We start from the raw sequence: 15,800 nt of genomic DNA, 5'->3' as shown, positions 1-15,800 counted from the left end.
TTATCACCTTGGGTACAGACCCAGTTAGTTGCCATAATTGCAAGTTTATCACCTTGGGTAGCGAAGTCTGTCTGAATATATAGTGATCAAATCACTTCTCTCTGTTTTTCAAGATCCAACTAGAAGCTATCTCTTCCTGGCTTCTTATAGCTTTTATCAGATTCCCTCAGTTAGTTTGCTCCTATGAATCCTATCCCAAACTGACTGACTGAGGAAATCCCTGCATCCTCTGCATCTTCCCTCTATCTAAATAGGCGACATGTATTCCATCCCTGGAGTTGACATTTTTTCACCCGTTGCTGGTATTTGTTGTTGCTTTCGATTGTTGGCCTCCTCCTCAAGGTACGGTTTATTCAACCGTAACTAACTGTCTAGAGCTGCAAATCCACAACACTGGGAGCAGTTGTGTTAATGAGAAATCCAACCTCTGCTTTATGTTCTTACCAGCCTCTACACCTCCTGTAACACGGGTTCGTCCACGATTTCACAAAGGTGTCAAACTTTGATCATTCTTGCGCGGTCAAGACTTGACACTATTTCCTTAAGAACCTTACTATGACGTGTGTGTCTTTCGTCAAAACGTGTCTCTTGTCATGATGTGAGAATATGTGCCAGGTAGCTAGTTTTACCATCAAGTATAAATTCTACATTGTCCTTGTATTGATACCCTAGGCGGTTGTGTTTGGTGGTACATTCAGCAGGAAGCTTGGCCTTTGACCTACCATCTTCCAAATATGGTTCAAGGATATTCTCCATGGTTTCCCTCCCAGTGAATCCAGCTACCTTGCTGCTTCATATTCACTAATTTCACCTGCCTGAGCTCATTATCAACTGCCCTGAATCTCTCCAATACGTGCCTGCTGGTTTGCAATTTCCCAACTTGGTCTTGTGGTGGTGGTGTCTAGGTAATGATGTCCTCCGTGCCGATGTCTTCACCGCTTCCTCCACAGCCTGTTTAGCGTCCCACTTCTTCATGTTCGTGTAATGACCGTAGCGTCTCTGTTATTGCCATCAGCATTCTCCATTCTCTTCTGCGTGATAACCTGATGCATTTTGGAAACCTTGAACGATCATCGTCTTTTAACCTTCTAAAGGTCCTGGTCAAAAGGACGTATGTAGTTTTCTCCCTTTACTTACCACAGGGCACCTGCTGATAGTACAGTGGTACATTGATGTCACGTTTATTCGCGTTGGGTCCTTGGTATTAGATAAGGATCACAATACTAACAACACAATGCAATAACAAGGACTATGGTGGAGGAAAATCACCGGGGACAACAAACCCCGGCCCAGCCGCAGGGTATCGAACTCCAAACTGATGCAAGCGCGCGGTCGCTGCAGCTCACGATTACTTTAGAAGCGATCACGGCTACCGAGGCATCCAATCAGAAATATATACATAGAGATTGGAAAATCCTTCTTTGTCTTTGTTGACAGGCACCTCCGGTTTATAGGCTGATTTTTTTAAGTGTATTCTTTTAAACATGCTATTTTTGCATCAACACAAAGTTTAAACATTATATCGTGGTTTGATGTAACCAGTTTTCCTGATTGATGTTATTTAATATGATTTTTGAAAGCATAAAAATCAGCAGTTTTAAATGTTTTTTTTTTCGAAAATCAGACATTCAAAACCGGAATTGCATTTTGTTCTATTAATATATAAGTTAAACATTTTTTCTATACAAAATTGTACTCAAACCATTCGAAAATTACTTAACTTTTATAACATATCAAAGTTATTCTGCTGTATTTAACTATTTAAGAGTTTATCCCAAAACCCCTAAGCACATACAGAGGTAGCTGCGATGACGTAGCTCTGAACGACGGACGGACGATTTCTGACAGATGGTCGTCGTCAGAGCTACGATTCCATCCCATTGACCGTAGTGTTGCAAAACATCCAGCGGTGAAAATGTTACATTTCACGTGTGTCATGTAAATTTGTAATTAAATTCAACTACATCAAACATTTTTAACATAAAATGATCATTTATTTACCCACCTCCATGTCTAAATTATGTTTGTAAGCACATTTGAATGGCTCGCATCTCCGACACGGTTCACTTGGCCGCCATGATGCTTCTCGTTAGAAAGTCTCGCACTCCAAATATGGTACCAAGTACCATATATGGAATGACCTACAAATTTTCACTACGAAAGAAATATAATGTCACAGAGTTTTTAACATGAATTTTAAACGTTCTTTTCGCTAAATTCCAAATAATACTTACATTTGTTCAGTTTCACAAGTTTTATTCTTAGTTTGTTGGCTTTTTTAAAACTTCAAAACATTTTACCTGTTGAGTGTTTCATTTCGTCACAGTTTCCGGTAAATCAAACATGGCGGCGTATTTGAACAGAATTATGTGTGTGTTGTGTTTGCCTTGGATTTTACCACTAATAGTTGATGAAACATTATAATCGAAAGGTTTGTGAATTGAAAATTGATCATTTTTGTCGGAACAATACAGTTACATATGAATATTACCCGAAAAATATATTTTAGTCAGCCTCAAAGTGCCCGATGTGGATCACATCGGGGCTTGCAACACTATCGGCAATGGGGTGGAATTCATACCCTGCCGGGGACGGAGTGGAGGCAGGGTATCCCAAAACCCCTAAGCACATACAGAGGTACATCTGCCGATCTATTAACCGTAAAAATGGCGGAGTTGCCAATCGTTATGTTTCTGATCCAATGTATGTTTACTCTTCATATTGCGCGATATGAAATTCTTGTTGATGTTAGGGCTACGGTAGTATGAACGGAGCATAGTGGAGTTTAGACACTGGGTTTCCGAGGGTGTTTGCTCATGGCCTTTGATAAATGTTTCTTTTGTTCTCGCACACAGAGCCTTCAGTTTAGCTATGGCAAAGTCCAGGGGGAAAGGCGGATATAGCGAGGATGGTACACACAAAGGGAATTTTTAAAGGACACTCGTGTAAGACCATAATGACTAAGTCTACGCGTTTAAATATCGCGGTGAATTTTCTACGGGTACTCTGGTCTTCGTCTACCAACGAAAACTTTAAATTGAAAATTAAATGGCAGAAACAAAACTCAACCCTTTTATAGGTTATTGGCATTTAAATGATTTCTTATATATATAGAACACTGCATAGCGGAAAATCAATTATCACGAGTTGTGAAACAGGGCACTAAGTACTAAATTTGGTCAAGCTTTGGTCAAGGTTCAATCAGAACGATGTTATTAGGCCAGTTACTGACCCACTGTACACTCCCTGGTCAGTAAATGGTCATGGTCAGTTATACTGGACAATATACACCATCGGTCAGAAAACGGGTTAAAATTAAGCTTCTTTAACACCAAGGACATATATGACTTATAAATCCTTGTTAAACACGAAGACAAAGACTTCATTACTTACACTTGTACCTATCCACTTGTAAATGTAAACGATTTCGCATCAAGGACCACTATTTCACTTATGTTGCGGAGTTAACACCATGGATGATAATGGTGGATAAGTATTCAAAATTAAAATAAATCAATCTAAAAGGGAAAATGGTGTGAGAACCAATCGGGAGAAGGAAATACATTGTCACTTCACATGATGTTTTTAAAGTAATATATAATTTTATGATTTTTTTTTCTTTGTTTTTTTCATCATCTAATAGAAGACAAAACAATTATTTACAAACGTTATATTCATTCGACATGCCATATAGAGATACTATTTATCTGTGTCTACACTAGAGACTTTTACAAATCGCATAAATCATTTTTCATTCCATTTCGAAACTCATAATTCTTACCGACATGTAAATGATATAAGTCATGCTTTGTAATCAATATAAATAGCAGACACTTAAACAGTTCCAGATTAGTATTTGAACACCTTACGTGTATACTGGATTAACACAAAAACTAACTAACGTAACGTATTAATTAAATACCAATCCAAGGTTAATCTTCAGAATGCATTATGCATTACGCTGTGAGTAAAAGTCTAAATGGTAATTTCGAAAGTATTAAATAATTATGTCTCTCCGGAGATGACAACTTTGAAAGTAAAAGGGAAAAAAAGTGAAATGAATACTGTAATCGTGAATACCTTCTCTATTTGTTTGTAAAAATCGTTCGTGGTGGTGTTATTTTCACGATCGATATATTCATACCTTTATCAACACCATTCAAATTCAGAGTATTTACAAACATACGTGGAGGAAAAATGATTTACAGTTTTTGTAATTGGTCCATTTCGAAGAGTTGAAAATATCATTTTTCCAACTATATATATATATGTATATATGTCTACTTTCATTGTTCCGTATTACTATTCGTATCATATTACGTATATTATCATAATATTGTGTTCGTTTTGTGTGATCGCCTCGAAAATTTGACTATTTTTTGTCCACACGGTTGGAATTACTTCTTTGTCCCATATTTACCATTTGAAGTAATTCCTATCCTACAGACTTACGTTTGATAGGATCCCGTGTCATCTGGAAAATCCTGTTGATATTACTTCTTTGACCCCTATACATGTATATACATAATTAGTGTTGAATGCATGAACATCAAAATCATGAAACAATCTTAAGCCCATCATTGTCTTAAGTTCAGACTTAGCCAATCAAAGATGACGAAATAAAAAGTTACGCCATTAATGATTGGCTAAGTCCAAGGTGGTTTTTTTCATGGAGACGGATCTTCTCTATTGATCATGATAAGTTACATCATCTTTCGCTGTATTAAAGTGTAGTATTCGCGAACTTATTTCCAGTTTTAAATTTAAAAGCCGTCACGGTGAAGGCGTGTTCCTTATGCCGACCACACCAAGTACAAGTAAACCTATTTCAGAGCGATAATCCGTTTAGAAAAGATTTGCTAATTTGCCAAACTAGATTGGCGGCTCATCAAATAACATTTCAAAATGGTCAAATTTACCCTGATCTTAATAAAATGATTTATCACTTACAAAAGTGATATTTTAAAAATTCATATAATTTACCTATGAAAGCGCATGGTGCTACAGAATGTCTTACGCGGTGAAAGCGTTTAATTTGAAAGGAAATACAAAATGTTTTTGAATCGAAAATATTTTTCAAGTTAACCGTGCTTAATGAGTGTAAGCCGTAGATTATATATAAATATATATATATTACTTCACAGAGTGTCTGGTAGTCTCAAATATGGGGTAGACCGAAGTGATCGAGGTTACAAGATTTAAAAAAAGACGAAATTTATTATTGATAAATTGGGACATTCTTAAATATAGATCAATAAGATGGATGTTTTCGGCGTGTTTATGGTGATTTTTGGATTTTTTGTTCCGGCCTTTGGACAATGTAAGTATCTATTAAATTTTATGGGGTTTATAATTTAAGCAGTACACAGGTCTTCTGATGACTTTAGAATATAAATATTCATCCTAAAAATGTAAATTACATTAAAGTTTATATAAACCAGTACTAAAATATATCTTTGGATAGAATTGTTTTCTGAAATATAATTTACATAAAGAGAACTTATCAGTTTTATCTGCGATAAGATAAAAACCTAAGTAACATTGGCCACTCGTAAAATAAATATACAATATGAACAACATGAACAATATCAGTAAGTTTCGATATAAATCTCGTCGAAATAGCGAATATAGCTAAATTTCTTATGAATATAGTAAACTATAGTGATATCATTGATACTTAATACGATATAACGGCCACCCAACGGAAGTCGGTCTATAGCGATCGGTTTGTATGGTTTTCAAACTAATTAATGACACTCCAAGTAAATTGAGTCGGAAATATTTCATTTATTTTACAAGCATTTTAAACTCAGTAAGAGAATAATGACGATGGTCATTTGCTTCTGCATAACTAGAATTACTAGAATCAACTAGGCAAATGTAAGAGCAACTGGTACAAAATTATATTATCCGGGAAAATAAAAGTTCCGAGATTAATGAAGAGAGGCAGTACAATTTTCAATTTCAAACAATTTAATTTTACAATTTTCAATTCGCATTTATGGACGATTGAAACTGTCATTATTTGGAGTAAAAAAAAAGTTTGAATTAATGATCCTTGCGAGAAGATGCTAAATGTTACAAACTTACAAGTGTTCATAAAATTCTACTGATGTCTTTATTAAGAAAATAAAAAGAAATCATCGATTCATAACCTTTTATTTTTAATATTCCTTTAACATTCAGTCATGTTCGTTTAAGCACATGTCTGCAGGTTAAGGAGACGGGGAAAATCGGAGTGTCCACAGAAAAAAAACACCGACATACGATCAATACCTAGCAACTGCATCATTCCTTATTCAAACTTGTAAACCAGAAAAAGCATTAGCAAATAGGATAGCAGATATACGTCACAAATAGAAGAAGAATTTTCACCCAAAATCCCAGATCCCATAAACGAGGATAGGTCCAAATACTGTGTAGATTATATCTAATGTTGAGGTTCTTTTTATAGCTACGTAGATGACCGGACGACGACGGCACATAGGTGACACGAAAAATATTTTTGTTAGATAAGACGAACAAATATTTCCATATATGGTGTGATCCGTTAATAAAATTACATTTTTAACGGATCACACCATATATGGAAATAGTTGTATTTTTTTATATTTTCAGTTATTCCGTCTAATTTTGCATGCACCTCCACCAACTCAACGACCTTTGTTTTCACTTGGGTGAGGCCAAACGACCCCATGAGTCAGGTACAGGGCTATCATCTTACCATCTCCCGGTCAGACGGTCTCCAGGTTGATAACTTCCCGGTTAGTACACCAACTTCCGGTCATATGGTTTTTAGATCGATATATATATAACTTCCCGGTAAGTACATTAACTTCGGGTCAGACGGTCTCAAGATTGATAATTTCCCGGTAAGGACACTTATTTCCGGTCATATGGTCTTCAGGTTGATACAATGTAACTTCCTGGTAAGTACGCTATAACTTCCGATCATATGCATGGTTTTTAGATCGATAACTTCCCGATAAGTACGCTAACTTCCGGTCAAATGATCAAGTACGCTATAACTTCCGGTCATATGGTTTTTAGATCGATAACTTCCCGTTCAGTGCGCTATAACTTCCGTTAAGATGGCCTTAATGTCGGTAACTTCCCGGTACGTACGCTAACTTGGGGTCTGATGTTCTATACATTTCGATAACTTAACGGTAAGTACGCAAATTTCCGGTCAGATGGTAACCAGGTCAATGACTTTCCTGTTAGTACACTAACTTCCGGTCAGACAGTATACAATGTAAATGTTGACGATTTCGCGGTAAGAACGCTTACTTCTTTTCAGTAGATCTCTTCCACCTCATAAAAGGAAGAGCTAGCTACAAATCGAGTAAACGGAAGATACGATGTATATGGTCTAGAAGTAAAAGAAGGCAAAATGAGATAGGCTCTGAGCGATGAGTTAAGTAGGTATGCTTATTTCCTGTCAGATGGTCTACAGGTCGATAATATCTCGGAAAGTACACTGTTGTTTTGTTGAACAGTCTACATATCATCCAGTTCCTGGTACGTACAGGTCAAACATTTCCCCAGCATAGCACTATCTACAATCAAAAGATTAACAGTGCCTCTTCATTAATTCATACACTTACAGTGAGCCCAACAACCTGTGAAATACCCGTACTTTTTAGTCAGACAATATATCTCTGATGTTCATAAATATCAGTTTAACTTTCCACAACAGGTCGAGGATTTCACAACAAGTTACATTGTTTTCGATCATTCAGTTTGTTTGTTGGTGCTTGTCCTAACGGCATCAGTTGACCAATAAATACTAGATGTGATATGTAAGATGTGTCTTATTTAAGTTCTAAGTGCCGGAAAGGTAGCTCCGACTGTATATTCCACTAAAGGAGGTGATAAAAAAGATGAATTGTGAAAATGAAAAGACCAGTACAGAAATACATTCTGTATACATTGTAACCGTAGTTATCTATTAAATTACAGCAAGTCGACATCCCTGGTTACTTGGTGCAGACCTATACAGTGTATGGCGTGGGGAAATATGCTGTCTACACAGCAAACCTGCATTGTTACACTGCCAGCGGGAACGAGGCTGATGTCACCCTGGATTGTAAATCTATGACAGATGGTATGTACCTCTCATCAAATGACGCGCACAACCATATAAGGTGCATCCAGTATTCGCTCCGATTATTACAAGTTCATTGTATGCTTTATCATATACAGGTAAATGTATTGTACGTAATGTACTGAGAAAATAAATATAAACTGCGAAAACGTACATTACTGCCTAAATATTATTAGCACCGCAGTAATCTGAAAATTAGTGATGGTTTATACATATAATTAAGATGTATCCTATTATGGTCACTGTCATGTATATGACGATTACCAAGTCAATGTTTTGTATCCATAGCATTATCACCATAAGCACACATATTTATCCCTAGCCCCTGATGGTGCTCCACCTCTTGTGAACGCTACCGGGATATCGTACTCGGAAGTGGATGTTGTTTGGGATGAGGTTGAAGAAATATACAGGAATGGCGTACTTCTTGGTAAGTATTTGAAAATCTCCATAATAGGCCATTAATATGGCATTGTGGAATAATATGACAAGTATAAATGAGCATGTGATGAAATGTGGGGAACCCATGACAGTTCTTGACTTCTGTACAATTCGTAGACGACCAATGGCCACAAAAGTCTGGGTGGTACGCCATGCTGGTATATCCAGGCCTTGAACTTCCCTGGGAGTTCCAGTCTTCTCAACTGCCTTAATCCATTCCTCTGGCTGCTTCTTCATTTCTACGTACCACACTGTCTCTGCCATTCAGTGAAACATCAAACCACTTGCCAAGGCTCTTTTACCTTGCCTGCTTTTAGAACGAGACTCCGGCACTTGACTGGTTTGAACTTCATGCGGGCCCAAGTGATCATATATTCTGGATCTCTGAGGGTCTTCCTTCTTTCTACCGCTGTCTTTGTAGTTACCGTCATCCATAAAAGCTCTGGTTGGTGGTCGCCTACTGTCTGTTGACAGGTACGACCCCTACTCATCTTCTCAACAGCATTAATGATCAAGTCCAACGCTGCTGCAAAGAGTATGGCAGATATCGTGCACCCAGTGGCAATCCCGACCACAGGGACTTGTAACGTAGGTTGTGAGAAAGTCTGCTGTGTATACATGTGTACTATATACTATATAAAAGGACAAGGGAACCAACGACTCGCTTGGAAGAGGTACACCTGCCTCTACAAAAGTCGCCCGTATTCCGTCAAACATGGATAAATATGTACATATTTAATACCAATATATTCTTAAATAAATTTTCGACATGGAAAACACAACTTCAAACACGAATTAATATATTAGCATACCTTTATTTCACCATGAACGTGGAAAATGCAGTCAGATATCACCGATGTCGTTTTGCCTGTCCACTGAAATCTAGGTCAAAAGCACTCATATTCCCTTGTAACAAATTTTGTATGCATTCATTTCACTTTCTGGTGATATTTTCCCATTGCAAATACAAATAGGCTATCTCTGATAACTCTTTCATTAATCCAATCCAACAGCTAAGCGATGAATCACACTTTTTTTATCCAGCACTCGACTCTTGTTCGTATAATCCGCCATTTTGTAATTGATGATGGGTACCTTTTTCGTGTACTCGCCCTTACCCGATACTGCACTGAAATTCTGTACTCAGACTCTGTATAAATTAAGTTTCACGGTTAAGGTTCTTAGAAGAACCTTTATTTGAGATGCATGTATCATTAATTGAAGAATCTAACTTAAATTGAGGCTCTAATGTTGTACTAATATTGTAGCTTTTAGTGTACAGACACCGGGTATATGGTGTTTCCGGTCCGGGTCCGGGTATGGGGTACACAATATCTACACAAACGTGTTTAACCTAGATTTCAGTGGACAGGCAAAACGACATCGGTGATATCTGACTGCATTTTCCACGTTCATAGTGAAATAAAGGTATGTTAATATATTAATTCGTGTTTGAAGTTGTGTTTTCCATGTCGAAAATTTATTTAAGAATATATTGGTATTAAATATGTACATATTTATCCATGTTTGACGGAATACGGGCGACTTTTGTAGAGGCAGGTGTACCTCTTCCAAGCGAGTCGTTGGTTCCCTTGTCCTTTTATATAGTATATAGTACACATGTATACACAGCAGACTTTCTCACAACCTACGTTACAAGTCCCTGTGATCCCGACCTCCAGTCTCTTCCAAGCTGTTGCGTAGTCTCCTATAGTGAGGCGCATCTGGAATCTGTTAAACTTATCCTTGAGAAGAATTCTCAACTTCTCGGGCACATGATACTTTTCCGTCGTCATCTCTTCTAGTTTGTGTGGTATGGAACCATCCACATATATTAGGCAGGTCGAGCCAGGGCAACATCGACCTTGTTTTCCCTTGCTTCCCTGATTGTTTGGGTCAGTACGCTGGTGTGTTCCAGACATCTAGATACGCCTGGAATGTCTCCCTTTGCACTAAATTGTCTTTGTATTTGTTGTCCAGCATGTACTTCGTCCATCGCTTTGCTGAGATGGCTAACATGACATTTTCTCCACATTCAGCAAAGATATGGTCCTGAACTGGCTGATTGGTTTTTAGTATCCTTCCTTTGGTAAAAAGCAGCCCTCTGCTATAAATCCAGCTCTCTGCCAAAACGCCACCTTCTCCATACGTTCCTAAACAAAAGTCATAACCTTCTCAACAGTCCTGGGTAGTTCTTGTAAACCCTTAATGGTTCTCCGTTGGTTCATGGTGCTGATCCTGTTCGTACCTTCTTGAAAATTTTGCGAACCTCACAAAGCTTTGGCTCGCTCTCGTCATATGCCTCTGTTGGCTCTTCGGCCTCTAGATCTCTTATCTTTGTGTTCTCTGCCAGATTTTCTCCTCTCCTAGGATCACTGTGGGTTTCCTCAGATTTTTCTCCACTTTCTCCTTGGAGCATGCAAACTTCCCCGATCCTATGCTCCCAAAGATTACTTTCATTTCTATAATTTTGAAATGAAGCGTTAACAAACTTCAACGCCACGTGCGGATACGATCAAAGAGACAAACGCTGATATTTTTTTTTAAAATTAAGTTCCGATATAGGAGTCGATAAAAATGTGTACTCAAAACGAAAACTGCATGTTCAAAATCCACAATTTCATATTCTGTTTTAATTGACGTGTTTTGATATACCTTTTAGAAATTTGCAATTACTAAATGATTAATAAGCTTTTGTATTTCACAGGTTACAAGATTGTTTACTTCGCTCTGAATAATTGGACACCACAAACTGTTGACGTCAGCAACGCCACTTTCAATTACGTTATTAGTAATCTTGATTATGACACCAAGTATGTTGTTAGCGTCTTAGCTTACACATCCGTGGGGGACGGTCCACAAACTACTGACATCGACAAAACATGGGGTATGTCGTTCAATATAAAAAAAAACCGATTCGTATCCGGAAATCTCATTATGAATATGCATGGTTCCATTTATAGTCGTAAATTACGCGATGACATTTGACGTCCAATTTAAGGATTCTACAAAAAAATGAGAAAAGATAAAAATTAAACCTATTCTATGTCCTGATTTTTAAAGACATCTATTATGAATAGATGCATGTATGGATACGACTCTTTTTGTGTGAAGGCACGGACAAAATGATTGTTTTAATAATTTGTTTTATCGGTTCTGACAAGAATGTATAAATGAGTCTATGTCATTGGTTCTAAAAACAATATCATTTTATCTTTTTTTTAATTTTATTTTACAGGGCCAGTAACAACCGCACCAGGTAAGTTGAGTAAATCTGTTAAAATGGTATCAATATGGATGTGAAAAAAGTATTTGTTTAAAAGCAGAATTTTAGAAATAAAGTATTCCAAAATTATGTCATTATCGGAAATCGAGCAAATTGGTGAAACATGATGGCATTACTTCTACAATATATCCTGGTGCATTCCGATTTATCAGAGTTACTTCCCTTCGTTTCACTCAGTACTGACGAAATACAACGAAGGGAAGTAATTCTTATACATCCGAATGGTCCCGGTTATAAAGTCTCCATCGATACGCTCAAGGACGTATATGAGAAGGATAAGTGACACTAGACTTTGGGGAAGTCCAAGGCAGACGCTTTTGTGTTTGTGCACTGACCGTGACGTTGGGCGACGACTGTTTTCCTTTGATATCCGCCGGGTCAGCCTTTGATGTAGCTTGCGGGTGCGAGGGTTACCGTCTTACTTTCTGAAGCAGGCCGTCATTTCATGAGCTGTCGTTTTTTTAAACGAAAATTTAAGACATATCCTCTAAATCTTCCGTTCTTAAAGCAGGTGATAAACGTTGTGAAATTTAATAAACTTTACATTGGTGTTTCGTTTGATTCGATAAGATAAGTATTTGTTGAGAAAAAAGGTTTTTATCCCCGGTTCATAGGCATCTCGCGTGATGTTTAGTAATGTAAAGAGACAGTCACGAATCCTTCTCACTTATAAATCCTCGATACGCTTTAGACCGAGGGTACCTCACATACTCTGTCACGCAGGATATTGACGATGAGGAATTGATTAAGGAGTGAAAAACACTATGTAAGAGGCATGCCAAATATATCCCCCAATGAAGGAAGCACATGCCACTACGCAAAATCTTTGCGAATATGCATTTAAAAATGTTTTAAAGTATATTTCTGAACATTATGTTCTCCTCTTTGTATAATAACGGTACATCAGTACATTTTGTACTACAGAGAAGAAATATCTATGTTATGTGGCGTGTTTTGTTATTACAGGGGAAGATGAGAAGTATTTCTGCTATGTGGCATATTTTGTATTTCTAAAGAAGAGAAGAATTATTTCTGCTATTCGATCACAAGGGAGAAGGAATATTTCTTCTATGTGGTATGTTTTGTGTTACAGAGGAAGAGAAGAAATATTTTTGCTATGAAATGATCCCGGGTGTAATCGAGATTGGCTGGAATGGCATGCCCTGCACAATCTATATGGGCGTCATCGGCTTCTTTGGTATATTTGCTCTCATCTTTGGCATTGCATGTTGTTGTAGCGGTGGCGCAGCGACCGGCGCTGGTGCTGCCGCAGGGTAAGTAGCAATCGTAAAATCTCGGAGAAATTCCCGACAATCTTCAATGATATATTTCTCCGAGCTGTTGCAATTACCATAAAATCGATACCTGTCGACACTTCCTAGAAGAAGAAAAAACCCGAATAAATTAGCAGAAGAAGCTTTGCAGGTGATCTTCAAAGTGTCTTAACTTCTTATTTACAGATTGGACCATAAAATAAATAGTTTTTGTTTTATATGAAAATGAAGTACAAATATGTACTTCAAAGGTATACATAATTACATAAATTTTAATTTTAACTATTTCTATGTAAATATTCTATACATTTCGTGTACGTTTTGTTTTTCAGTGTTGGCGGTGGTGGTGGTGGTGGTGGTGGTGGAGGTGGTTCGCGAGTAGAACCTTTTGACGATTTCGATAGCGGCAGTGATGACGATGATAATTACAGAAATAACAAATCACGTAAGCCGAGTGGTGGACAGGTCACAACGCGTGATGTCTGGTTGTCAAGCCCTGCCCCAGGGGATATAAACGATGAGGAGGACGAAGTATCAGCACCATTTCCACCTCCTTCAACATTTATACCACGTGTCGGCGCTATCGCAAAACCGACGCCGAAACCAGTGAGCAATCCTGCACCAAGCACAAGTGGAGCTACAGATTCAAAACCAGGAAATAAGGACGCAGATCTTGTGATTGAAGATGACGAAGGCTTTATCTGATTCCACTAAACCCATAAAGAAAGTGTGAAGAAAGACTTAGCTCAGAATATAGCTGTGATCATGTCAGGAAAATGTATTCTCCACAATAATTGGTTACAATGCAAATAATATAATGATGCCATTCCTTTTAATTTTAACTCTATTATTATGAGTGCAGTTTTTTTCCACTATTTCAATTCACGGGTTAAGTTGTGCCGTAGCCGAAGGAATTCTTGCGATTTCATAGTGATAAGTGAAATTTGGAGTTCGGTCTGAACACGTGATCAAACTAAACACTCAATAAAATAGTTTATTTCAACAGATGCAACCCACGTACTTGAAGTTGTATCAAGAATAAAGTTAAGTTTTCAGTTAAAGCTTCATCGCGCATATTTTTGTTCGTTTTATATCAAATTCAAATGTTATGTGTTGATTTTATCCTACACTTGGTTTAAAGACGACTGGGTAGAGGCAAATCAAACGAAATATCAAGGCTGACTATGATTTTCCCAGTCACTTAGCCACTGACCATTTCCATTTCGTAGAGAAAACGAAAAAAGGAGTTCGTTGTAAGCATTGATTGTTCACCCAGAAGACATAATCAGAAATAGCAATTCTGGCTAAAGTGTCACGTAGCTTTTCATCCATCCATTTGCAGTAGGATAATTTCAACTTAAGTTCTTCCCTTAACGTCGTACCTGTAATTGTATACTATCAGAAAAGGAAATCAGAATATTACAAGTTCCTCAATAAGCCAATTATATAGGTGATGTTAACCATCACTATCCAAGGGTTACGATCCGTGCAGTTCACTTACTCTTTTTCATCGTGAAGTCCGCCTACTCCTTTCTGATCGTGCGGTCCGCCTACTCCTTTCTGATCGTGCGGTCCGCCAACTCCTTTCTTATCGTGCGGTCCGACTACTCCTTTCTGATCGTGCGGTCCGCCGACTCCTTTTTGATCGTGCGGTTCGCCTACTCCTTTCAGATCGTGCGGTCCGCCTACTCCTTTCAGATCGTGCGGTCCGCCGACTCCTTTTTGATCGTGCGGTTCGCCTACTCCTTTTTGATCATGCGGTCCGCCTATTCTTTTTGATCGTACAATCCGCCTATTACTCTTCAGAAAAAGAGTAGATGGATTGTGACCCTTTGCTATCGAAGATGCTTAATAAATGTATGTATCGCATGAAAGAATATGGATCTCACGAAAGCTGTCAAACCTTGGCCATCCATTTAGTAGGAGGCAAGAATGGCTACAACGATCGGGATCCATAAACAAGAATCTTACAATGTTCGATTTATCTATTCATGGAAAGTGTAGGAATTTCCCCTGGGATATTGCGACTTCATTGTGAAAAAAAAAGTTTTTCGTTTACTGAAAGTACGACAAGTTTTTTTATCTCGAAGATTGGTGTATTCCTGAGGAGTGTCGAAATTTACCCTGGGAGGTTGCGGCTGGGAGAATTTTCCCATTTACTGAAAGTATCTACGATTCAAGATTAAGACTAAAGCAGCCGTGGCCAGTTCATGTACTTTTGTATCAGCACTCGGAACACCCGTAAAATGTTATGATAACAGTATTGTAAGGAAGGTAAGAGGGACGGCCTTGGAACTTAACAACCATGTCAATCTACACATATAGATATAGCGTTAATGTTGATATTCCAATGGTTACTATTACCATCATTACATCCTAAACGAAAGGATATCAGGATAAAAAAGCTGACCAATCACAAGTCTAGAGATGGGCCTTAACGGTCATCTGACTCATTGCACAAAACAACAAAGTCACAGTATAAAGTATTGGTTAACGATTAATATAAACAATACAAGGAACTCCTTAGTTGAATATGTAAGTTTCTGAAATAGGTAAATGTCATTCTTGAACAAACTTGGTAGCCCTTCATCCACATATGGTTGTAACCCATTTACGGATTTTAAAGCCAAATTTCAGCAAAGCTTCCATTTTGGACATCCGCCATACTATCCCCATGGGTCTTAGCTCGGTC

At 37.8% G+C, this 15,800-nt stretch overlaps 1 protein-coding gene across 2 annotated transcripts; it reads left to right on the top strand.

Annotated features, from left to right (window-relative positions):
• The first annotated feature begins 2,258 nt into the window (after positions 1-2,258).
• LOC138330924 (protein sidekick homolog) lies at positions 2,259-14,175 on the top strand. Of its 2 annotated transcripts, none has more exons than XM_069278408.1 (8): positions 2,259-2,431; positions 6,619-6,764; positions 7,963-8,107; positions 8,430-8,537; positions 11,256-11,435; positions 11,787-11,807; positions 12,928-13,108; positions 13,441-14,175. In XM_069278408.1, the coding sequence occupies exons 2-8, from the start codon at positions 6,696-6,698 to the stop codon at positions 13,811-13,813; spliced, it is 1,077 nt and encodes a 358-aa protein (XP_069134509.1). In that variant the 5' UTR covers positions 2,259-2,431; positions 6,619-6,695; the 3' UTR covers positions 13,814-14,175. The 2 variants fall into 2 exon arrangements, with proteins under 2 accessions (XP_069134509.1, XP_069134508.1); XM_069278407.1 differs by lacking the exon at positions 2,259-2,431 and adding an exon at positions 5,181-5,320.
• The last annotated feature ends 1,625 nt before the right edge of the window (positions 14,176-15,800 follow it).

The sequence above is a fragment of the Argopecten irradians genome, chromosome 9 (genome assembly GCF_041381155.1).
Source record: "Argopecten irradians isolate NY chromosome 9, Ai_NY, whole genome shotgun sequence".
Lineage (NCBI taxonomy): Eukaryota > Metazoa > Mollusca > Bivalvia > Pectinida > Pectinidae > Argopecten > Argopecten irradians.
Note: the sequence above shows the minus strand (reverse complement) of the source record. Positions and strands in the feature narration are given on the sequence as shown.